Source organism: Acartia tonsa, chromosome 13, assembly GCF_053477335.1.
Source record: "Acartia tonsa isolate MP-2025a chromosome 13, ASM5347733v1, whole genome shotgun sequence".
Lineage (NCBI taxonomy): Eukaryota > Metazoa > Arthropoda > Copepoda > Calanoida > Acartiidae > Acartia > Acartia tonsa.
This window is the reverse complement of record NC_137272.1, coordinates 32716744-32741041: the sequence shown is the minus strand read 5'-3', so window position 1 is coordinate 32741041 and position 24298 is coordinate 32716744. Positions and strand designations below refer to the sequence as shown.

Genomic DNA, 24298 nt, shown 5'->3' with positions numbered 1-24298 from the left:
TTGCATTTTATAAATTTTATAAAATATTCTGTTAAGACTTACGTGTTATGTGATAACTGTAGTACTTCACAAGGTTGGTGATTTCCTCACTTGTGGATATGTTATAGTGAACTGACTCAATTTCAGGGTAAAATTTAAGTTATCGTTATTGTTCACTACTACTAAAATTCTGAGTGGGCGTTTCCTGTCCGAAGTTATAATTAAAGTTTTGACATATTTTTTTGTATGTAGAGTGGTTATAGTTTCTAATAACTAATCAAACTCATCACAATTCAAGGCATATATATATAGGTTGCCTAATAGTAATGCTATGTTTGTACACTTTATACAATTTGTATTAAATGTTTTAAATAGTTTTTGTGTATATATCAGGGTGCGTATCTAACATTCATAACATTCGTATATTTGTATATTTGTACAGTCTGTGTCAATCGTTTGACTCTGTTTGACTATACAGAATCAAAACTTTCTATATGCAATTTTATGTAAGTGTTTTTGAAGGGATCGACTTTTTAGTCGACGTGTATTGCATATAGTCGGTCTCCCTCGCTTAAGAGAAAAGACGTATATTTTACCACTGGATATATAACCTTGAGTGGGAAAATTTTGCATGAATATGATGACTTAGTTATCAGATTAGAATATCATATTATCATATTGTTCACAAGTTTACAGGGTAAATGGAAATGTAAATTATGGTTGTGAACTTGTGCCATTCCTAAATCTGACATGTCTATCATTTATTCTTCTAAGTCGTCGACCTCCGGTAATAAATACGGAGTCTAGTGTCATGTCCTCATCGGCACTTGAGTCCTCTATGTCCGAATCAGAGTCTAATGGTTTCTTATTTTGTGACGCTTGTTTTCGTGTTTCTAAGGGTGAGTGTGCGCGTATTCCTGGTTGCGGATCCTTTGAATTGACCGGGAATATAAGCGGAAGTGTGTCATTTTTAACTAATGTGGCTATCTCTTGATTTGTGAGTTTACTATAAGGCTTTGTAATAATTTCCCTTATTTCCTCTGGGAGGGTGTCAAAATGTTCGTTAATTGGCTTGAACTTTTTGATTTCGTTGAAAGAGTATTTAAATATTTCAGTCTTCTTGTCAGAAATTCTTTCAAGCGTGCAACTGTTAGGGCTTACATCCAAAACTCTATAGGGTGAAATATGATAGATAGGAGTAAGATTTGGGTTAACACCAGGTGTAACAGTGTTATTTCTAACCAAGACAAGATCTCCTATATCAAATTGTTTGTGTATGCGGGTTTTGTTAATATACTTTAGTCTTGCCTCCCTTCCCTTTTCAATAGCTTTTGCTGAAATGTCCAAGTTTTCTTGTATACCGTCCGAGAGGTCTTGCACATAGGCTTCTGTGCGAGCTATTTCAGGGTGATATTCGTCCGGTTTTATTGCTCCAAAGAAAAATTTAGACAGGGAGCTGCGTGTCCCGAATAATAATTCCATGGGTGAAAATCCAGTCTTTGGTATTTTAGTGCAATTATATTGTCGGACTATTAACGGTAGTAGATATAACCATGAGGTTGTTGAGTCTTGCGCCAAAATTTTAATGATTGGCCATTTTATTACTTTGTTGCTAGCTTCCACCAATCCTTTAGAGGGTGAAAAGTATGCAGTAGAATACAAAACTCGGATGCCAATAGAGGCAAAGAATATCAAATTTTGCTTTTCTAGAAATGATTTTGCATTGTCACACAATATTTATCTGGGGGAGAAGTTAGGATAGAAATAAAACATGAATTTGTCTATAAATTCACGGGATGTGAGTGATTTCATGGGATATGCAAGAATCATTCCTGTTAGTTGGCAGACTATAGTGAGGATATGATTATAACTTCGATAGGGGGGTAAGGATTGTATATAGTCAATACTTACACATTCAAAAGGTCTTGAAATTGTACTATAGGTTCCTATTTGTTCTAGTTTTGTAGATGAATTTTGAAGTTGACAATTTAAACAAGATCTAGTGTAATTTCTAACATATTTCTTAAGGTTAGGGTGGAAGAAATTTTGCATATTCAAAAGCATTTTAACTTCTCCACTATGTACTAACAAAAGATGAGTATAGCATACTAATACTGGTAATAGTTTGGTTGGGAGATAAACCTTTAAATCTCCTTTTATCTTTGTAAACAGAATCGTGTCTTTAAGTTCATAGTTCTGTCTTTTATAAGTGTAGGTGTTTGATTTAGAGGTTAGACAACGTGTGTAAATGTCAGAGTATTCCTCTTTTTGGTTTGCAATTATATTTTCTATGCTAATCCTTTCTTTTAGGATTTCCAAAGGTCTTAGTACTTTGCCTATAACTCTATGTTCTGCGGCAAGTGAATTTATGGTGATTTTGGGTTTTTGTTGCTTTGGTTGTGGAGGTTGTTCATCATAACCCAAATAGTCGGGGTTATCCATAATGAACTGTGTCCATTCTTCAATAGTCCAAACTTTATAGTGGGGTAAGTTATCTTCAAACCCAGATTTAACAAATTTAGGTAGGGCTACCTTTTTGATGCTTGGTAAAGTAGCCTTATATGCCCTTGTTAAGAAATCTGCCAAATTGTCTTCTCCTCTTAAGAAAGACATTGTTAGCTTTGGTATTAGATTTAACAAAGTGGTATTCCACCTCTTCAATTTATTAACGGATGTTAATGCTTTAGGATTGAAGAGATAGTAAGCACATTTTGCGTCTGTTAACAAAGTGCATTCACAGCTTGGACCTATTAAAGTTCTAAACGAGTTTGCTGCATAAATAATTCCTAGGATTTCAATGTCTATGATATGTAATCTTGACTCAGCAACGGTAATTTTCTTTGAGGTGTATGCAATAATTTCAAACATAGACGCTAAAGATTTTAATTTAAAGCTATTGGTTGATGAAACCATTGCGGGTCTTACTATGTGTTGCTCCTTGTGTCCATATAGTAAAAATACAAAAGGGGGTTTTGTTTTGTCTGAACAGTGTTGAGTGACAGGTTTGACACCCTCTATGTTTGTGATAACTATCACAGGGCGGTACATAGCTACACTAAGAGCTTCAAATATGAGTTGTTGCGGATCTAGATATACATATCCATGCTCTAGTTTGCGAATAAAGTCTAAGAATTTATCCCTATCATTATTAAAGGGCGAATATAGGTTTGATATAATATGAGCTTATTTCAAAGGTGCCATTATATAGATTATAAATAACTTAAGGATATTGACATATCTAATTGTATAAGTCTGTTTATAGCTTAAAACCTTTCTAACTCAAGATAATATTATGTAATAAGTGTGGTTCCCTAAGAACCCAATTACCCTAGCATCACACAAGGCTTCGTAGCAAGGTTGAATTAAAAAGCTTTCGTAAAGGATAGTCGTAATAACGTGGAAACTAATTAATCAGGGGTAAATATACCCATCTTCTACCTTAATACAAATTATATAAAGTAAAATATTTAAAAGTTTAAAAAAACATCAAATAATGTAAAAATTAAAAATAAATAATTGATAAAATTTTCTTGGAGGAAGAATGATTTCAAATCCCTGTTTTTTTAAGGTTCGTGTGAGTGTGTGTTAAAATTGCGTACATCAGGGTTTTTATATTTTCCAGAATTAACCAATGATCTTTGTACAGAAAATAAACTTTAAGACGTATTATTTACCCTAGTCAAAACTTTTACGCAAATTATTTCTACGCTTTTAAAAAATTGAATTAAAGAGTATATAATCTAAAATAATAAACATTTAAATTATCTTTTAAGGTGCGTGCCATTGTAATAGTCAATCAAACTTAAGCAAAATAGTCAAAAAAAAAGTCTTGTAAAGGGCTAAAATAAATCGTTTGTCGTCAATCTCATTTATCATATGTTCAATTGAAACAGAAAATTGCAAAATATACTTAAGGATTTTTTTGAATTTTTAAATTTGGCATAGATATTCTAAAAGTATGAAATGGCACCTTTCATATAAGCTCATATCATATCAAACCTATATTCGCCCTTTAAATACAAATTGAATATACTTTTGTCTCAACATCGTAGAACGTATGATTTTTGATGCTCTTTGCAGGATGGTGGTCAAAGGTGTTTGAACTTTATTTAGCTCCAAAAGCAATTGTAAAGATATCCCAAGACTATTGTGTACAGTGTCTTCAGGATAGCCCAAAGTTTTACTAGCCAAATATTCGAATTCAGGCGGTCCATCTTCAGACATACGTTTAGCATAATCCTTAATGTTTTCACCTTCAATCTGCAAAGGTAGGGGTAAAATTGGTAATCTGTTATCATAAATAACATGGTGTACAGGATCATCGAAGTTTAGCCCAGGGGGTAGGGTTTTAGCCTGTAATTCTGGTGTCACTATCTGCGCTAAGACTGCCGAATATGAGCCAGTTGAAGTGCCGGCTGCATCTGACAAAATAATCTTAGGTGCCGATAAGTTAACTAATTTGCTAAAGATTGGCCCTGAAGCTAAAGCTTTCTTAATATCCTCGAAGGCTTGTCTTTGTTCTGGAGTTGGGACAAAAGTTTTACCTAATCTAGTAGATGTAAGTGAAGTTAGAATATGTGTAGGAGCCATAATATCAAATTTTAAATGTTTATGCATACTTTGTAGTACACCCATAAAAGATCTCATTATAGTAATATCAGTAGGCATGGGAATATTTAGAAGTTTTTGTACTCGCCTTTGATCTACACAGCAATAATTATGCGAAATGAAGAATCCAAAGAAATTTACCCTGCTTTTAAAAAGTTGTGATTTCTTTAAGCTAATCTTTCCTTTATGCGTGTGTATTCTCCCCATAACTTTCTTCAAAATCTTAAAATGTATATTCAATGATTCTGATCTAGTTTTAGCTAGTTCAGTTGAGACAATGAAATCATCGTAAATGTGTTGGACTTCTGGGATAGGTGAGTATATCATTTTGGCTAAATCACCGTCCATTACAACATTACCATTATCATCATAAGCCAATTCCCAGTGTAATATCTTTTCCATAAAGCGTGATAGACTTTCAGGTGAAGTCTTAATGCCAGTTGGTAAGGATGCGTGTCTAAAAGCTCCTAATGGGGTTGCAAACAATGTTAGGTCTCTGCAAGAAGGTTCTAGCGTTATACTATGAAAAGCGTTAGCCATGTCACTACTACTATGCACAAATTTATCCCTTAGTGACTGAATCAAATTTTCTGCTGTGGGTAGCAGTGCAGGTTCAGACTGCAGACAAGGATTCAATTGTTGAAAATTTACAATTAAACGAGGACAGCTCCCCTGATCCGACTTTGGAATCAGATAAGCTGGGCTTGCATAGTTGTTATAGGAATCCCCATCCAAATTAGCTCTTTCAATGGTTCCGTTCTTTAACAAAAACTCTAAGATAGATTGCATTTGCATTTTCTCTACGGGTGATAAATAATATAATTTCTTATGCTGGGGTAAAGTTTGACCAGGTTTTAGTCTAATTGTATAATTGCCCAGATATTTACTCATGTTACCTCTATCAGTAGAATGTGTAGATATGATATCGGGGTAAGATTTTAGGAATATGTCTTCTATATAATGTCTTACCTCTGGTGGATAGTCTGACAGCACCACAAGATCCTCTGGTTTAACAAACTGGTCCTTAGGCACACTGTAGCCAGTAGGTTCCGTTACATAGTCCATGAGGTTATCAGATTCAGCAATATGTTTTAATCCGAGTTCAATAACGTCATCACTATTTTCAAAGAGTTTATTCTTTTCAGGATCTGGTGTAGTTAGAATTTCATCAATATTAGAACGGTAGTCAGATAAGGCTACTCCTGGTACTGGAGTGTCATTGTTTATAGCTGTGGGATTCGGTATATATCCATCAGCTAAAGGAAAAGATCGTTCTACCAGATTGATGGCGCTGTATTTTGGTAGCTATAAGAGTTGAACTGAGTTGTTTCTGGTGTCTAGTGAGATCTGATTGATGGCTGGAGTATTAGCTTTCTCCGCGTGTTGCTCTAGGGCTTGTACAATCTCATCTAGCTCAGTTGTCACAGATACATTGTGTAGGAATGATTGTGTAAAATCAAAGTCTGTGGTGATCTCCTTGACTACAAATTGGTTGCTTGGTTCCAAGTATCCGGTGATAACAGTGTTAGTGATTGCATGTTCAGTGACATTTGTTATCATTGCTCTTCCGCTGAGTTGTCCTCAGTTGTTGACCGTCAGTTGCGTTTGTCCAGGCTGAATTTTGATTCCTCCATTTCTATCATTGGCAATGTGGTCATCGCTAAGAATGACTTTTGTTCCAGGAGCCAAGTTGAAGAAGTGGTTGATGTTCATCTCTATAGTCTGAGTTTCATTAGAGTCAATTTTGTCAATTGTCCCTGTGCAGAGTTGTAACTCATAATCAGAACAGAACAGGCTATCTAATACTCTCCCAGGATGGAACATAGAGTATAGATATGGTGCTGGCGGGTGGTTGTCAGCAACGAAAGTCAACCCTAATTGGAGATCTCTAATACCATTCATTCCGATTAATTAATTAAATTTGTTAATCTAGCTGGAAAAATTGCAATTATTACAAGTCCAAATTTTTGGTAAATTTCCAGCCAAGTTCACAATTTCATAAAAATTACTATAAGTCCAGAAATTCAAAATTCTCTCTGTAACAAAAGAAATAGAACGGTGCTAAGTCCAAAAAGTGGAATATTTTGCTCAGAGCATCAGGAAATCTCTGGAATTATTGCTGATTGCATAAAGTAATTTGTTTGCACTTATATCATTCCAACCGATCGATGTTGAGAATATCTTTGAGACTTTGAAATATTTTGTTTAACTCAAAATTTTGGAGGAAATAGTTATTTTGATACATCCGCATATAAATCAGAATTTACATTAGGAATATAAGGCCTAGGCATGTATAAGTAAGTGCAAATCTCAGAAAATCGGTTCTAACGGTACCAAAGTATTAGTACAGTTTAACTTGAGTATAAATGCTACAAGTTTGTAATAATCTTTTGGCCCTTTACTACGACTCAAGAGTACTAACTGCTTTCGGCATATTGTTTCAGAAACATGGCTCCAAAGACAATATGTATCCCAACTAACAGCGTTTCCCGTGTTCTATAAGATTTGCTCCTAAGTTTTCATTTAATAAGAAAGTTCAAAATAGTCCTTTACAAATAGTATTTTGATAGCTTATAAATGAAAAGTTACTCCATGCTTGATTCTTAATAAGTTCTGGTTTAAGTATCAAAGATTCAAGTATTTCAACACTTAGAGAATTTCCGAATAAGTAAAAATCATACTAAGTCCGAAGATTTATATATATACTCCGCCACCTAGTACAACTCCTAGATTTCAAAAATCTGACTAAGTCCAAAAATCAAAGTTTTGCACATAGCTCAATCATAGATTATTCCAACCCAAGTGTTTTACTAAAGAGAGGCGGACATGGAGGTGCCGGTGTGCTGGTATTCTCTAGGGCCTCTAGAGTGTCAACCAGTGCGAGTGTCCTTATAGGGCGGCGACCAATGGCCACAAATATGCTAGCATTCTCTAGGGCCTCTAGAGTGTCAGCTAGTGCAACTGCTCGTACACGAGGCTCTCAATTGCATTTGTGTCGTGCCTTTCAGTCCCTATCTCTTCAAACGCCTCATAGTCCTAACCTTGCTCTCAAATAGTTTCACAGGTTTTGGAAAATCCGATTTTGCCATAACTACAATTATTCGATTTTGGTAAAAATACCTGCCTTAGGCGGTTCGGGTACGGTAAGGAAAAAAAGAAAAAAAATTTATGAAGTAAAATTTTTCTAAGATACAACCGGTAAGTTGCACCATTGTGTGTGTGAATGGGGCGTTTGTCCAAATTTAGGTATGGAGACCGCTCTTCTATGAGTACTACTAAAAACCTACTTTTACTGCAATACACATAGACATTCTCATCGTCGGTTGGTTTGTTTAGAATGCTTAACCCTCTATTCCCACAAGTATAATACGAATTTGGTTGAGCTGGTGGAAGCTCAACAAAAGACCCACGCGAAGTATTATGTTGCTTTAATCTAAGAATAAATGGTTGGTTTTGATATTCGATCAGAATTATATAAGTATATTAAGTATTAAGGAAGGAAAATGTTTTTATAAAGTGTATTTATATTACAAGTGCATAAGTTAAGTATGAAAATATTTACAGGATAAGTGTTAAAATTATAAGTAGAGTAGGACAGAAATGTGCCCTAAGTCCCAAGCAGTGAATTGTGCTAAGTGTTAGAGTTCTAACACAAGGCCTAAGCTCAATTCATGCTAAGTACTAAGGGGCCTAAATTTAAACTACAATGCATGCCAAACAACTAAGTCATTACCTTTTAAAGCCAGAAAGAGAAGTTGATGGTAGGGGAGTCAATAAATAACTAACAAAATTTAAGAGGTACATGCTATAACATTAGCTTTGGACCAGGATTTTAGTGTTTGTCTGTACAATTAAATGTCTGTGTGTTAATATGTGACGTAAATCAGGCATGGTTGTAGGCATACATATTTGTACTGATTATTTACATGATTACTTTAACAATAAACATAATGTCTTTAATAAACATATACTATTAGCAAATCACATACAAATTACCATGAATAGGCTAGCGTTACCCATATATGGTGTCATATAGGTAGAGATAGGCCTATGAATGCATAAATTGATACAAATAATGCCTTGGGCCTAGCTAAAGTAATTGTGTCTTGCCCCTGATTGCTACTAGATAATTGCAGGGCACGCGTCAATCAAATATTCATAATCTGCTCTATAAAGTGTTGACTTTATATCAAGCATAGATAGATAGCTGTGGATGCGAAGCATTTCTGTAAAAGTCTTATATGTACGTTCAAAGAATTTGAAAATTGAGGATCGCATCTCCAATAGATAGATAGATAGATAGATAGATAGATAGATAGATAGATAGATAGATAGATAGATAGATAGATTGATAGATAGATTGATAGATAGATTGATAGAAAGATAGATAGATAGATAGATAGATAGATAGATATACATCAATTTATTTTATCTTATGTCTTATCCCTTAAGATCCCTGAAGTAATGTACACCAGAGTTTAGATCAAAATATTTACTTAATTGATAGAATCCATTTATTTTTGATCAATCTGTTTATTCAATAAAGACATAGATAGATAGATAGATTCATTTTCTGTACATTAATCTATTTGTCTAATAGACATCTAAGAATAAAAGAATGTCTGTATGTACTGAAGGATCACACTAACCGCTGAGCCGATACGGTTCTTTTTTATAGTGAAGCTTCTCATAGGTCTTGGAAAGGTTTATAGCCATTTGAGGAGGATACAACCATCCTACCAAGAAAAAGCACCAAAAATAGCAAATATTTTTGGTAAACAGCTGATCTTAACACAGATTTAAAAGAAATATTTTACGTGTCCCTAGAGGCCTCCAGGACTGATTTTTAATAAAGAAACATGTATGGTATCTTATCCTATCCTAATATTTAAGAAACAGGATGTTTCTCTGTGTTTCTGTAGCCTAAGATCTCACAAACTGCTATACCGTAATATATTTATTTACAGTGAAGCTTATGAGAGGTTTTAAACTATTTTGGTGGGTGTTACTTGAACTCTACCGAGAGAAAAAGAAATATCGCCCCTGGGGAAAAAAATACTCCTGTCCTTTTTACTTTTTATACGTAAAAACTTAAATGCTAAGTGTAGGGTCTACTTAAGAATAATTAATAAGATAACATGGGTAAAAACTTTGGGTACCAGTGTAATTTACAGTCTGAATTCTCTCCCTCTCCCAGACTCTCATAAAAAATGCTACTATTATACAGGGAGGGAGGAGACATTGGACTGTAAATTACACTGGTACCCAATGTTTTATGACCCGTTTTTCTTATTCATTGTCTTTGAAGCTTTGGGTACTTTTATTGTATTTGGATTGGTTGAGTCCAAAACCAACAGAGTCCAAATTTTTTAAACAATAATTTCAAGATTGTTTATCATCAATGGGGATAAATATCAATTTATCGTCCATTGTCTTATCCCTTCAGATCCCTGATAAAATGTTAGCTAGACCATAACTAAAAGGAAGGAAAGATCTTAGAAACTTTCATCATTTTCAAACTTTGTTTTTTTAATTATTAAAAACAAGGATGACAACATTCAACAAGATTAGTGTTCATGAAAACTGATTCCTTTTTAAAATGAAAAAAAAAGTTTATTATTTTCTTATTTACAGACATACATAAGCACACGTTGTATCAAAGAGTGAAGGGACAATTGGCTATTCTATTTTACTAGTCCCACAAGTTTTATAACAACATTTTCTTAATCGTTAGATCAACAACTTTGGGGACTTTTGTTTGGTTGATTTATTAAGTTAAGTGTTTAAACGTTTCAACCACTAATTTTAATCTAAAGGAGGGATAATTGTGTGTATCATCATTGGGGTACATCAACATTTTTTTAAATTGGTGGAAGAGGTTAAAACTATATGCCTTTTTCAAAAGAGGCATAAAAGTGGAGAGGATGAAGGTAAAAAATGAGAGAGGAGAGAGAGAGAGAACGAGAGAGAGAGAGAAGAGAGAGAGAGAGAGAGAGAGAGAGAGAGAGAGAGAGAGAGAGAGAGAGAGAGAGAGAGCGAGATGAATAAGTCTGAAAAAAAATAAATGAGAAACAAAAAGATATATAGAACGAATATATTGTATAATTGCTACGCGTCTAAAAAGTTGTGTAAAATTTTTTAAAGCAAATATGTATGTGTCCTTCACCATTTAAAAAAAGAGTAAAAAGATTCGAAATAATAACCAACAAAATCCAGTAGATATCTGAACCACCCAATCCCATAGGAGAAAATATCCTTTTATATAAAGTAAAAAGCTTTTTTAGTCTGTAGCGAGGAATCTCGCTAGACACACAACCGATATAGTTCTCCTGTAGCATCTCATAGGTCATTGGAAGGTTTATCTTGGGTGAGGGTACCACCATCCTCCGATGAGAAATCGCGCAAAAAAAAAATTTATTTTTGAAACTTCAATTTAAAATTGTGGGTCGACTTCCCCACCCCCATTTTAGGTACCCCTATGCATCTAATAAAAGTTTATTAAACATGCATTTAAAAGTATCATACTGTTTATTTTATATTCTTTTGATTTTTATACTTTAGAATTTTTTAGGGGGGGAGGTGTATTTTCCCTATATGAGGTATAAGATATATCAATGTTAAAGATTTTATTTGAACAACATTTCGGTGTGCATACACTTCCGTACGAGAATCACATTATCATTTTATTACAACAGCAAAATCTGCGCTTTCCTTTACACTTTAATCTTTTCTATTTGCAATTGTTTCTTTTTGAAAACATAAAACTTTATATTCAGAAGTGGATAATGCGCATCTAAATATCTTAATGAACAAATAATGCTTTTCCTTGTCAAAATATTAGCGCATTTTTGGACATCTTTTGACCAAAAAATGACGTTATCGGATTATATTCAAAAATTTAAATTCTTGTGAAAGTGAAGGAACACCAGACAACTATTCCTTTCAAGTTTTGTTATTGCCTCACATCAAAAAATTGTTATATTTGAACATTTATTGAAGAGTTATATAATTTTTATTATTCTTCAAACAAGGATGATAATATCTATAAGTAGTTAAACCCTTAACGATTTTTCTATCTCATTTTCTTTGTGAGAAGATAGAGGTCTATAACTAAGTGACTTTTAGATATATATGGGTATGGCACATAACTGAGAGTTGAAACTTTTTTAATATCTCCATCCTGGCGGGCACAGGTTGCAAAGAAAATCTGCCATGGTCATCAAATATTTTTTAAAATCAATAGAATCAGCCAAATAAATTTGCACATACAGATGGACAGAAATTATAAAGTTAATTTTTACTTTTTTATTCCCATTCTACAAGTGTTCATGTTCGTTTGTCATACTATTTGATTTTAGAGCCTCGCTTTAATTTATGTTGTCATCCTTGTTCAAAAGCACTTATTGAAAGGCCCCTGCAGTTGTTAAAATTAAACTATTATTAATTTGCAAATATTAATCAATATTTGTAATTTTGTAATAAATATCTATATCTCTATATTGTCTACTAGTTTCAACGCCCCTAAAGGTCTTTTAGTTATCTATAATACAAAGTAGAACGATGTATGTCTGTCTGTCTGTCTGTTTTTTTTGTTTGTTTGTCTGTTTGTTTGTCCCCCCCCCCCTAAAAACAAATTTTTTTTGATATTTTTCTTTTAAATTTAAATTACGAAAATTTAGTTTGATGTAACCTCTTGGGGGCAAAGCCCCTAGAGGCTAGGGGCGAAGCCGCTAGTAAAAAGATAAAGTGTGAGGAGATTTTTCTTGATATGGGTAGTAATAGTAACATCCTCAAAACCTTTTCAGTACCTATGAGTCTACATTAATAGGTGAACCATTTCGGTTCAGTAGTTAGCAAGATCCTTCGGTACAGAAAGACAGATAGACATCCTGTTACTTTTATATTAGGAAAAAACTGGTTTTAATTTTGTAATTTTTTCCTTTTGATATCTTTGGAAAGCTGTCTATAATACAATGGGATAGTAGTTATTTCTCGCATCGTATTATAAACAGCTTTCCTTGGATATAAAAATGTACAAATATAAGATTAAATCCAGGTTTTTGTTAGCCCCGAGATGCCAAAGGAACGGGCTAAAAAAAACTAGTTTTAATCTTATGATTGTACATTTTTATATTCGTAGGAAACTGGATATAATACGATGCTCTACATAATTTTTCAGTATGGCTGAGAACCAGTTCTAATCCACCGGATGTTAATGGGGTTTGAAGCGATACTAGAATAGTTATTTCTCGCATCCTCTTATAAACAGCTTTCCGCGGATATAAAATGTACAGTTATAGATGAAAGCCGGTTCTAATCCAACGGATATTAATCGGGTTCGAAGCGATACTAGAATAGTTATTTCTCGCATTGTATTAATTGTATTAAAAGCAGCTTTCCGCAGGTATAAAATATACAATTATAGATGAAAACCGGTTCTAATCCACCCTATATTAATCGGTTTCGAAGCGGATACTGGAAAATATTTTACCTTTTCATTTCACCAGAAAATATGAGGACCACCGCCAGCAGAAGATTTGCTATCATTGCCATACAACTAAATAGATAGATAGTAGTAGCAGCAAAATGTGTGTCTTAATGAGCCTAAGACACCCACAAAATTTGTGGTCAAGATTCTAACTCCTTCCCTGTCGGACTCTACGTTTTGTGATTTTGCGCATTAAACCACCGGCGCATTTGGAATCTGCCTTGTTGAACATATGCGCGGCCAGCTCGGTGTACACGTCTATCTTCGTCCAAAGATTTTTTTGTGCCAAAAGGTCATTACCTAAGCTTTCTATAGTGGGGTCAAACGTCCTGATTGGTCAAGTAGTTTTCGCGCCATGGCCGTTTAAAAAATGTCTCGATTTATGTGACGCACCCTGTATTTGTTAATGTTCGTTTGTCTGACCGTCTTATCTTAAGGATGTTGTCATTCTTGTTGAATTCATCATTATCATAGCTATTTATCTCTTCTTCGCAGAGCATAGGCCACGTACAATGGTTCTCCAATCTTCATTGGATTTAGCATGAGTAGAAAGATGATATTTTCTCATCTTTCAGTTCACTTAGGATTTTCCTCCTCCAGGTTATTTAAGGTCTATCTGGTTTTCACTTTCCTTGGGAAATTCAAGTCAAGGCTTCATTGGTTAAATCATCATGCCACTTTCCTTTGAAAATGTCCCAACCATCTCCATTTTCTCAGTTTTATTGTCAGTTGAATTAAATTAACATTAAGTTGTTACCTGATGGAAACTAAAAGAACTGCTTGCCATAATCGATTTGCTGCTTCTTCCTGAATAAAAAGATCAAATTATTATTTTTTTTTGTAAAGCTATTATGACATTTTACCACAAAAATAGCCTAAAACCCTTCAGAAATGAGCAAATTTTGATAAAACATTTCTTTTACTGGATATTTTCATGTTGATTGGTCTTGAAAATTTGGTTTAAACTAGAAAATGTTATTTTTTTCAATAGAAATAGTAAATTGTTTTTAATAAATGGGGATGTACTTCAATGTCGCGTCCATTGTCTTATCCCTTAAAACCCCTTGGTAATATGGTTAATATAATTAATATTGCTCTATCTCGCCAATACAAAATAATAAATAAATATGTAAATATGCAGGAAGAGAGGAGACAATGGGATGTAAACTACACTAGTACCCAAAGTTTTATAACCATGTCATCTTATTCGTTGGTTAAAGACTTTGGGTACTTTTGACTGGATTTTGATTGGTTAGTTCAAAACTATTGGTAACCAAACGTTTCAACCAATATGGTTATGATCTACATAAGGGATACTCTTTTTTTTATCATCATTAGGAATGTATATCAATTTATCGTCCATTGTCATATCCCTTTAAAACCCTGATTAATATGCATATTTATAATAATGGATTTATTATTACTTGGATCTTAGACCAGGATTTTAATTTTCTCTAACAAACTGAAACTTGCAGTGGGCTAAACTAATGATTTCTCCCTTCCACCACCTTTACCCAATCCCCCCCCCCCCCTTGATCGAACATACAAAATTAAATTAGTGTCAAAATCAATGATTTTAATATTGACGAAATTTAAATTAAATGGCTTGCTATTTAAGTTAAACTCTAACTCTTTGATGTAAACAAGGATGACAACATCCATAAGAGCGAAGTTAAAACTGAATAAGCACAATACTAATGCATAAGACAAAATTGTCAATAAATTTGCTGCAAAACTTCTTAAATACAGGATACTGTTTAGGGACCTGCTTACATTTTTAGAACTTAATTATAGAGTTGCTTTGCTTATAACATTGCCTGTGGTATTAGAAATCAGTACCAAAAATCATATGAATAGGATAATTATAATAGAAATCTATTTTCAAAAAGTAAAACATCAGCATATTTTAAATGGACGTACAGCCTTTCTAGTAACGATTATAGAGTTATTACGCTCTCTAAATCGTACCTCACTGTTACAGGAATCATCATGCAAAGTTTAAAATCGATAGGATAATTCTAACATGTCTAAATTAACGAAAATAACTAACCGTTAAGTACGTACGTATTGACAAACTCTAATTATAGAAAAGATTCGCTTTAAAAAAACGTATTTATGTCAAAGGAACAACAACTTTTTACACACTCAATAAAATGACAATAATTTCTTATTTTTCTGCTTTTTGCTACCATAAGTGTTTTTAACATTTTAATCTTTTAAGTCTAAATGTGTAAATGTGTGTCTGTTTGTGTGTGTGTGTGTGTGTGTGTCTGTCTGTGTATGTCTGTCTGTATGTGGGTCTGTCTTAGTGTGTGTATGCCTGTGTGTATGTCTGTGTGTGTGTGTCTGTCTGTGTGTGTATCTGTCTGTGTGTGTGTCTGTGTCTGTGTGTGTGTCTGTCTGTGTGTGTGTCTGTCTATGTGTGTGTCTATCTATGTGTGTGTCTATCTATGTGTGTGTCTGCCTGTGTGTGCGAGTCTGTGTGTGTGTTTGTTTGTGTTTGTGTCTTTCTGAGTGTGTGTCTGTCTGTGTGTGTGTCTGTCAGTGTCTGTAAGTCTGTCTGTGTGTGTGTCTTTGTGTGTGTGTATGTGTGTGTGTCTGTCTGTAGCCTAAAATATCCCTAACCGTTGGACCAATATGGTTTTCTTCTAGAGTGAAGCTTCTTTAAGTCGAGGGACCTAAATTAAGCTTACATAATAGAACTAAATCAGTTCAGTGGTTAGCGAGATCTTAAAAGACACACAATAAAAACCTTAATACTATTTACAATAGGATAGTAAATTGTTTTATGTTTAAAAAATAGTTAATCAATATGGTATTGCTATTTTTAATGTCTGTGTGTGTATCTGTCTGTGTATGTGTCTGTTTGAAGCTTAAGATTTCGCTAACCAAAGGACCAATACAGACAGACTAGCAGAAATACAGCTAGATGTTTTTTTTGTAAAAACGGAAAAAAAAACTCTGCCAAAAATACATAACACAGGCTTTTAAATATCCAAAATTGTCAATTATACATCTATTTCTTGCCAAATTTACATCTAAACTTTTTAATGTGTCATAAATACACCCTGTACATTTTAGTTAGTAAAAAATAATAGTTAACTATTTAGTAGATATTTATTATCAATACAAGAATATTCATAAATATTATATTAAATTATGGTTAAATGTTTAAAATGTTTAAAATTAAAATTATACAGATGATTGTGATGACCTTGTCATAATGGGATTGTAAATTGTTTTATTTTAAAGATTCGTTAGTTATGGATGCTATTATTCTGGTATTGGTATTTTTAATACTATTTCCATGAAATACAGCAATCGATATATAATTACTTGGATGTTGCACCAGATTTTCATTTACTGTAATAAAATAATACTCCCAGCTGACTAAAAAAACGATACATCCCTTTGTTTCATCCCCTCTTCTCCTAATGAATGAACGAACTGATCAATGAATGAGGTTCATATTAGCATCCTAAATTGACGACAATTTTTCCCTGTCAATATATTCATGTTTTGTATATCCATTAGTACAACTTTTCATTGAATTCCTCAGAGAAAATGATAAAAATAGAGTCAGAATAAAGTATTTATACTCTCAAAAACAGGGATAAGAAATCATGAGAAACAAAATTACTATAAACAAAATAACCCCTTTCATAAATTTCTTTGTTGTCATTTTTTTTGCTTTTTTGTATAGTAAAAGTCACTGGAGAGAAAAAAAATATTTCAGCAATTTCGAGAAAACTCCTTTTTTCACTATGAAAAATTGATCTTACAAGCTATTTGAAGTAAACATTTTTATTATGTAATATTAAATTTAAATTTTTGATAACAATATTTTTTTCCCAATACACCTATAACTTTACTTTTAGTTTTTTAGAAACCTTGAACCTAGATTTATTATTTCTTAGAATGGTGATTCCTTAAACAATCAAGACTTACCTCCAGGCAAACAAAGCCTCTGCCCTTTCTCGTTGCGTTGCCATCCGATTCAGAAAATAGCTGAGAACCAACCACTATTCCTCTTCCATCACTGGATAGATAGATAGATAGATAGATAGATAGATAGATAGATAGATAGATAGGTAGATAGATAGATAGATAGATAGATAGATAGATAGATATATAGATTCTTTGAACGTACAAACAAGATTCTTATAGAAATGCTTCGCATCTAGTTCACTTCATTTATATTCTCTATAAATTTAACACTATATAAAACTTTGATCTAAATAATGATTGACAGGCCATAGTAATTATCCCGCGCACTTCTGGCACAAGACACTTAGACACTTCAGACACTGGTCAGCCCTTAGGCACTTTTTTATGTATTTTTATGCATTTAAAAGTCTATTATTACCAATATAATACCATATATGGGTAATACTAGCCTAATCATGGTAATCTGTATGTGATTGATTATTGTTATATGCTTATATAAAACATCATATCTATTGTTAAAGTAATCATGTAACCATTATGTAATGCTAAGTATACCTATAGCAATAGCTTCATTTACGTCACAAGTTTAACATACAAACACTTTATTAAACAGACATGGACTTAGATCCTGGTAAATAGTTGTTGTTATAACTTGCACCTCTTAAAATATCTCAGTTATTCATTGACTCTTGAACTATTAGGTTCTCCTGGCTTAAAGGTAATGATCTTAGTTAATTTAGCATGCATTGTAGTTACTCTCTTAGATTTTAATAGTTATTTATCGCATCGTTTTATAGACAGCTTTCCGTGGAAACAAAAATGAAAGATTAATTCTAGTTTTGTTGGTACTCAGGGGCCGAAGGCCTATACCAATAAATTTATGAAGTTTATTTCATTATTTCTAAAAAAAATGCCTTTAATATGATTCATTGTTATTTTATTATGACTCCCAACCGGTTCTAATCCATCGGTTAATTATCGCTTTCAAATCGTATGGGAATAGTTATTTGGTTTTTCAATCTTTTCATTGATCTGACAAGTTTTTTTTTCTCAGTAATTTTTGTGTTGAATTTAAAATCCATCAACAAACAAGGACGAACCATTTTAGGGAGCTTAATTTGATATTTAACAGTCGAGTCAGGATTCAATATAGAAAGTACCCACTAAAATAAAATAAAAATTTCAGGGAGGGAGGAGGAGGCATTGGGCTGCTAAATAAATTAGTCTCAAAGTTTTATATTATTTGTTGGCTTAACAACTTTGAAGACTTTAATTGAATTTTGATTGGTTGGTTCATTAAGTTGAGTGTTCAAACGTTTTAACCACTAATTGTAATCAACACAAAGTGTAATTTTTGTATAATCAATTAGGATGTATATCAATTAATCGGCCATTGTCTTATCCCTTAAGATCTCTGAAAATTTTTATTAAATAAACCTCTTTTAATTAATCCATTAACAAACTTCCGTTAAATTCAATAGTGAAAAGATTTTTATCAATTCAATATATATATTTGGAAAGCAAATCCCTCAAAGTGCATAAAGTACTAAGACCTCCCCGCCTTATTTTCTAAAAGTGAAGCTTTTCTTTGATTACGGTCGGTCCGTAACGGTTAGCTCTTTTCGTTAATTTATGTATGTTAGAATTGTCCCATCAATTTCAAACTTTGCAGAGTGGTTCCTGGAGTAGGTAGGTACGATTTAGAAAGCGTAGCAACTCTATAATCGTTACCATATTGTCCGTACTTCCATTTTATACATGTTGATTTTTTTTACTTTTTTAACAACAAATTTTTATATGATCTAATTATCCGATTGATCTGATTTTTGGTATACTGATTCCTGGGACAACAAAGTACAATACTATAAGCGAAGCAACTCTATAATCAAGTCCTAAAAATGTAAGTATGTCCATAAACATTATTCAGTTTTTCAACAAATTTACTTACAAATTTGCTTCGACTCTTATTCATTTATATTCTGATTATTCAGTTCTTACACATTACAAGTGTTAATGTCCGTTTGTCCTACCGTTTCAGTGCTTCGCTTTTATGGATGTTGTCATCCTTGTTTTTTAATATTTGTCTTTCTCCTGGACAATATCTACTTGACTCATCAAAACTTTTTTGCGCGGGAAATATTGAGGCTGAAAACAAAGCGAGGCAATTTCTTAAATCACTCACACACTACACAAATAGTTTTGTGCAAGTAATCATGGTAATGCTAGGGTTATGCTCTTTTTAGAAGCGAAGCTACTCTATAATTCAAAAAAATCAGTAAATTCTCATAGGGATTGGAAGGGATAAGACAATGGCCGGCCAATATATTGATATACATCCCTAATAATTACACATAGAATTACCAATTCTGTAGATTTCACTTAATGGTTGAAAAGTTTGGACACTCAACTAAAGAATCCCAAAAAATCTTAATTCATCCCCGAAGTTGTCAAGAGATAGATAGATAGATAGATAGTAAGTTTTATGTTTGTGTGTGTTTATAGGATCTCGTAAATTGATTGTTCTACAATTTTCAGGGAAGTTTTATATCGGTCCATGATTGGGTTTAAGCTCGAGAATCTAAAGGGATAAGACAATGGCTAATAAATTGATGTTTATCCCCTTATTTAATACACAAAAAAAATCGAGAGAAATAACCCCACCAACTATTTTTTTAAAGTAAGGCGTGTGGGTAGTTCCTCTTTATTAGGATAAATCACCAGAAAATTCATATAAACCAGTCAAGTATAGCAACATACAAATAGACAGTTTTTTATCCAAAAATATTTAAAATTGAAACAAAAAAGCGTGAAAAATATAAAAAACAAGGATGACAACATCCATAAGTAGCGAAGCACAAAAAATCGTGGATGGAAATACGTAAAAGTAGATTTAAAGTGTATTTATTAAAAACAAGAATAGATCTATTGGAGAAAATAAGCACGAAACCTTGTTTTATTTTTAATGATGACGACGGTCAAAGTAGATTACATAAAAGATTCTCATAACAATGGGAAAATTTTTTTTGATACTGATATCCCAAAAAAGTTTGAAAATTGGACCAAAAACACCAAATATATGGGAAAATGTGTAAAACATATAAAAATAGCCAAAAACCTGATAAAAGGCAGTCTGGCCGCCATGGTTGTTTTCTTTAAACGACGGGAAATTTGATTTTGATATCTATAACTGAAAAAAAATTTGGAAAATCGGACCATAAACACTGAAGATATGGAGAATAATGTGAAAAAATACAAAAATAGCCTAAAACCTGCAAACAGGCAGTCTGGCAGTCATGGTTGTTTTCTTTAAACGACGGGAAATTTAATTCTTATACCTATAACTGAAAAAATTTTGAAAATTGGACCATAAACACTAAAGATATGGTGGAAATGTGAAAAATACAAAAATAGCCTAAAACCTGCATAATGGCAGTTAGGCCGTCATGATTGTTTACTGTAAACGACAGGAAATTTAATTTTGATATCAATAACTGAAAAATTTTTTAAAATCGGACCATAAACACTGAAGATATGGAGAAAAATGTGAAAAATACAAAAATAGCCTAAAACCTGCCAAAAAGCGGTCCGACCGCCCTTGATGTTTTATAGTTAATTGTGCTCCTTAATAATGGGACTGTTGTCAAAAAATTTCAGCTGTCTACCTTTAATAGGAGCCGAGAAAATCACGTTTCCCCTATTCTGTCTCATGACGGACAGACGGACGGACGGACAGACGGACGGACATTGTGAATTATAGAGTAGCTTCGCTACTAAAAAGTTGCATTATTTACTGCTTTCACTTATAAAATTCATTTGTTTAGGTTTACAGAAAGTAACAAAGAAATCTATAATATTTTTTTTTAACGAACCTTTTCTGTAATTAGGATCAGTCGTAAGTCCGTAACGGTAAGTTTCTTTCGTTAATTTAGACATGTTAGAATTAACCTATTGATTTCAAACTTTTCATGACGTTTCCTATAACAGTTCGTTACGATTTAGGAAGCCTAGCAACTTTATAATCGTTACCATTTAAAACTTGCAGTGTTTTTTTTATTTTTTGAAATCAAATTTTTGTATGATTTAATTTTGCTATTTATCTGTTTTTTCAACAAATTAATGTACAAAGGCCACAAAAAAAACATTTAAAACAGCACTATTACTTACATCTAATAATCGTTTATTTGTAACATTTCAAAAACATCTAATTTTCTCAACTTTTTTTGGCATTATTCAAATAGTTTTTCACTCGAGTGAGTAAGTGCTAATCAGTATATATGTCAGGGATCTAAAGGGATAAGACAATGGCCGATAAATTGATGTACAACTCAAATAATCACAAAATCACCCCTCCTTTAGATTAATTATTGGCTGAAGAGTTTGAACACTTAACTATATGAACCATCCAATCAATCAAAATTAAATTTAAGTCCACAAGGTTGTTTACGGACAATTTCTTTCAACGAATAAGAAAAAAATATTATAAAACTAATAAAGTGTCCATTTCCCCCTTTGAATCTCTGAATCAAATATAAACAGAGAGGAAGGGGACTTTGCACTGTAAACTTTGAACTTATTCTTGATTAGTAGGTTCCAAGGTAATCGTGTTAAATTTTTGTAAAGCGACGCTTTTCTATAATTAGGGTCGGTCCGTCCGTCCGTACGTCTGTCACAAACGGATAGCTGTTTTCGTTAATTTAGGCATGTTAGAATTGTCCTATCGATTTCAAACTTTGCATGGTGATTCATGTGGTAGTTAGGTACGATTTAGAAAGCGTAGCAACTTTATAATCATAACAAGAATGTCCGTACGTCCATTTTAAACATGTTGATTTTTTTACTTTTTTGACAAAAAAAATTATGTGATCTAATCATCCGATTGATCTGATTTTTAGTATGTTGATTCTTGGGACAACAAAGTATAATGTAATAAGCAAAGCAATGTCCGTTTGTCCTACCGTTTCAGTGCTTCGCTTTTATGGATGTTGTCATCCTTGTTTAACCAATAAATATCCAAAGAATGGTATTTTGATTATCTTTTCTTATATCAATCTGAATACCTAATCGTTCTAGTAATCCAACTAAGACATTTTTAATCTTAGAATTTAAATTTAAAAAGCTCAAAACCATCTGACATAAGTGATTTAGATTAAAGCAATTTTTTTATTTCTAAACTTTAACTTATTCATTAAATCTTAATCTGCTTAGATTAATAGTTATTTCTCGCATCGTATTATAAACAGCTTTCCGCGGATATAGAATGTACAATTATGAGATTAAAACCAGTGTTTTTAGCCCTGAGGCACCGGCTGGTTTTAAACTTATGATTGTACATTTTTATATTCGTAGAAAGCTGGATATGATACGATGCTAGACATAGTTTTTTCGTATGGATGAGAACTGGTTCTTATCCACCGGATTCGAATGAATACGAGAAATATATTTATTTTAGTAATATTTTTCCCAGTTGACTGCAATTTGCTATATTTAAATGCACCTGGCTAATAGGTGACAGGGAGGGAGGGGAGGGGACATTGGGATGTTTATTACACTAATCCATTAAGTTTTATAATAAAGTTTTCTTATTCGTTTCGCTTAACAGCTTTTGAGATGAATTTTGATTAGTTGGTTCATTAAGTTATATGTCCAAACGTTACAACCACAGAAAGGGTAATTTTGAGCATCTTCATTGAGGATATACAATGTACATTAATTTATTGGCCATTGTCTTATCCCTTAAGATCCCTGAATAGGTGGGCAATCAAGCATAATACCATTTATAATTATACAAATGTGCGACATCTAGTTCCTGCAGGAAGGGAGGGGACATTGGACTGGAAATTATAGTGGTACCCAAAGTTTTATAAACACGGTATTTCATTGGCTAACCTAAAACATTTTTCTGTATCTTTCTGTTAGAATAAATAGATAAAATGTAAATGGATAGGTAGATAGATAGTAGATAGATATATAGATAGATGGATAGATAGATATATAAATAGATGGATATATTATAGATTAATAATTGATGCATATTGATAGATTATTCTTATTGTTGGATTTGTAGATATACAGACGGATAGATTATACAAAGTTATCGATAGATTATTGATGGGTAGATAGATAGACAGTAAGATAGATTAAAACAATAGATAGACATAAATCTGACCTGGTATGCAATGAGGAAATGAGCAATATGGATGAACATACCAACATAGATAGATAGATAGTTAGATTTATAGTTGGATAGATAGATAGATTGTTAGATAGATAGATAGATAGATAGATAGATAAATAGATAGATAGATAGATAGATAGATAGATAGATAGATAGATAGATAGACAGAAATATGACCTGGTATGCAAGGAAGAAAAGAGCAAAATGGATGAACACACCAAGACAGATAGATGGATAGTTAGATAGATAGATAGACAGATAGTAGATTGATAGATAGTTAGATAGATAGATAGACAGAAATATGACCTGGTATGCAATTATCAAATGAGCAAAATGGATGAACACACCAAGACAGATAGATGGATAGTTAGATAGATAGATAGACAGATAGTAGATGGATAGTTAGATAGATAGATAGACAGATAGTAGATGGATAGTTAGATAGATAGATAGACAGATAGTAGATGGATAGATAGATTAACCTGAAATCTAACCTGGTATGTAATGAGGAAATGAGCAATATGGAAGAGCACACCAATCGTCTCTTAAACATTTTTAATATTTCTTTAATTGAGTTCATTCATTAGAAAAACTTTTATTTTAAAAACATCATCAAAAATATGTAGGACGAATGAGTATTCAAAAAAGACCTAACACCTAGAGAGAGAGAGAGAGACAGAGAGAGAGACAGAGAGAGACAGAGAGAGAGAGACAGAGAGAGACAGAGAGAGAGAGAGATAGAGACAGAGAGAGAGACAGAGACAGAGAGAGAGAGAGAGACAGAGAGAAAGAGAGAGGAAATTGGGCTGTTTGTTACTCTAGTCCCCAAAGTTTTATAATAAAGTTTCCTTTTACGTTTGCTTAACAACTTTGGGGACTTTTACTAAATTTTGATAGGTTGGATTATAAAGTTGAGTGTTCAAACGTTTCAACCACTAATCTTAATCTACAGTAGGGATAAGCGAGCAGCTATCATGTCCAGTGAAGAGATCAAAATTTGAAGAAATAATCTACTAATAGATAGTATAGATTATTTAAGAGGGGTATTAATTATGTAGTATCTGTAGTATACAGATATAAAGTATATGCTAGCTTTGCTC

At 32.8% G+C, this 24298-nt stretch overlaps 1 protein-coding gene across 1 annotated transcript in view; it reads right to left on the bottom strand.

Annotated features, from left to right (window-relative positions):
• The window catches only part of LOC145335258 (uncharacterized), a 75367-nt gene extending 51605 nt beyond the window's left edge, over positions 1 to 23762 (bottom strand). Inside the window, exons 1-4 of the mRNA XM_080180996.1 lie at positions 23693 to 23762; positions 17024 to 17114; positions 13833 to 13882; positions 13079 to 13144 (exon numbers count right to left, since the gene is read on the bottom strand). Coding sequence (XP_080037122.1) covers positions 13079 to 13144; positions 13833 to 13882; positions 17024 to 17114; positions 23693 to 23751 — 266 coding nt within the window. The 5' untranslated portion in view covers positions 23752 to 23762. The remainder of the gene's footprint in view (positions 1 to 13078; positions 13145 to 13832; positions 13883 to 17023; positions 17115 to 23692) is intronic.
• Positions 23763 to 24298: the final 536 nt, after the last annotated feature.